Below are 1,853 nucleotides of genomic sequence, written 5' to 3' on the forward strand. Positions count from 1 at the left end.
TATATGCCACCATTACACATTACTAACTTTGTCTCCTCTCTCCCGTAGTGTGTCCTCTCTCTCTCCCTGTACCTTTCTGCAGGTTGCCCTGGCCCTGGAGCTCTATATTTCTGATGAGCAGTCACCGGCTACATCAACTTGACCAGTGTTCGATTGTTTGTTGTGTCTTGTTGCTTTTCTTCTTTCCTCTCTCCTCTATCCACTCACCCCAACCGGTCGAGGCAGAAGGCCGCCCACCAAGAGCCGGGGTCTGTCGGAGGTTTCTTCCGTTAAAGGGAGTTTTTCCTCCCCACTGTCGCCAAGTGCTTGCTCAAGGGGGATTTGTTGGGCTTTCCCTATGTAATAATATTGATAACGGTAAGGTCTAGACCTTACTTTGTAAAGTGTCCTGAGATGACTTTTGTTGTGATTTGGTGCTATACAAATAAAATTTGACTTGATTTGATTAGATATATACTCAGTGGCAACAGGGCGGCCCATGCCCCCTGTTAATAAATTGCTACTGGTTTTATACATATGTATGTGTCTATGTAAAGTGCTAATATCACCCAACCCTGATGTCAAGCAGTTCTGATGACAGTTGTTCTTGTGTATTTACTTTGTCAACCAGGCTCTTCATGGGAAGCAGTGCAGACACCCCTTCACCAACAGACTCCTCCCCATCATCACTGATTCAGTGGTAGACATGGAGCTTGGAACAGGTGACACCTGCCTTCTCTCTAACGCATAACAATGTGGACATCAGTAGGCTCGCAGCTTATTTTCAGCATTGAAAATATGTGGATTTTTAAGCTGTTCCTGTTTTTACCCATCCTTGACATGAGTGAATACTGTTGCTCTGTGATTTGAGCTGTTTGCCTCAATCTCTGTTTGTGTTTTGTAGGTGCAGTGAAGGTGACCCCTGCTCATGATCACACTGACTTTCTGCTCTCGAAGAGGCACTCACTGCCATGCCTCACTGTGATCGCAGGAGATGGAACCATGACCCCCCCCTGTGGACAGTGGCTGGAGGTGCATAAACTTATCTCCAAACTTTGTGTCTATGAAGTCTTGTAAAGATGTGATCAAACTGGATATGTCATCTGTCTCAGGATGCAGTACGGGCCTTGTAAAACTGCTGAAACTGTTGTCACTAATAGAAAAATTGTAACCTTAGTGAGTTTGATGCAGCGAAAAAAGTCCATGAGCCCTCTCAAATGATCTGCATTGGTGTATAAATTTATCTTAAAATATAGTCTGATCTTCATCTCAGTTTCAGTTATTAACAAACAACATTTATTTTGAACAATAACACACAAAGTAAACCTGTTAAATGTGCTCTTCTCCAACAGGAGGTCAGCATAAGCATAAACTTTATTGCCAAGCATTTATCAAAAATACAAGGAATTTGAGTGGTACATGCTTTACTGTCCAATATATACAGTAGGTACGGAAAATATTCAGACCCCCTTAAATTTTTCACTTTTTGTTATATTGCAGCCATATGCCAAAATCATTTAAGTTAATTTTTTTCCTCATTAATGTACACACAGCACCCCATATTGACAGAAAAACACAATTTTTGACATTTTTGCAGATTTATTAAAAAAGAAAAATTGAAATATCACATGGTCAAGTATTCAGACCCTTTGCTGTGACACTCATACTGTATATTTAACTTGGGTGCTGTCCATTTCTTCTGATCATCCCTGAGATGGTTCTACACCTTCATTTGAGTCCAGCTGTGTTTGATTATACTGATTGGACGTAATTAGGAAAGCCACACACCTGTCTATATAAGACCCTACAGCTCACAGTGCATGTCAGAGCAAATGAGAATCATGAGGTCAAAGGAACTGCCTGAAGAGCTCAGA

The 1,853-nt window shown here is 41.4% G+C and overlaps 1 protein-coding gene across 1 annotated transcript in view; it reads left to right on the forward strand.

Moving 5' to 3' along the window:
• Positions 1-1,853, forward strand: part of vars2 (valyl-tRNA synthetase 2, mitochondrial) — a 51,469-nt gene that overhangs the window by 22,715 nt on the left and 26,901 nt on the right. The window contains exons 12-13 of the mRNA XM_020586876.1: positions 611-701; positions 884-1,011. Coding sequence (XP_020442532.1) covers positions 611-701; positions 884-1,011 — 219 coding nt within the window. The remainder of the gene's footprint in view (positions 1-610; positions 702-883; positions 1,012-1,853) is intronic.

The sequence above is a fragment of the Monopterus albus genome, unplaced genomic scaffold (genome assembly GCF_001952655.1).
Source record: "Monopterus albus unplaced genomic scaffold, M_albus_1.0 scaffold427.1, whole genome shotgun sequence".
NCBI classification, from domain to species: Eukaryota; Metazoa; Chordata; class Actinopteri; order Synbranchiformes; family Synbranchidae; genus Monopterus; species Monopterus albus.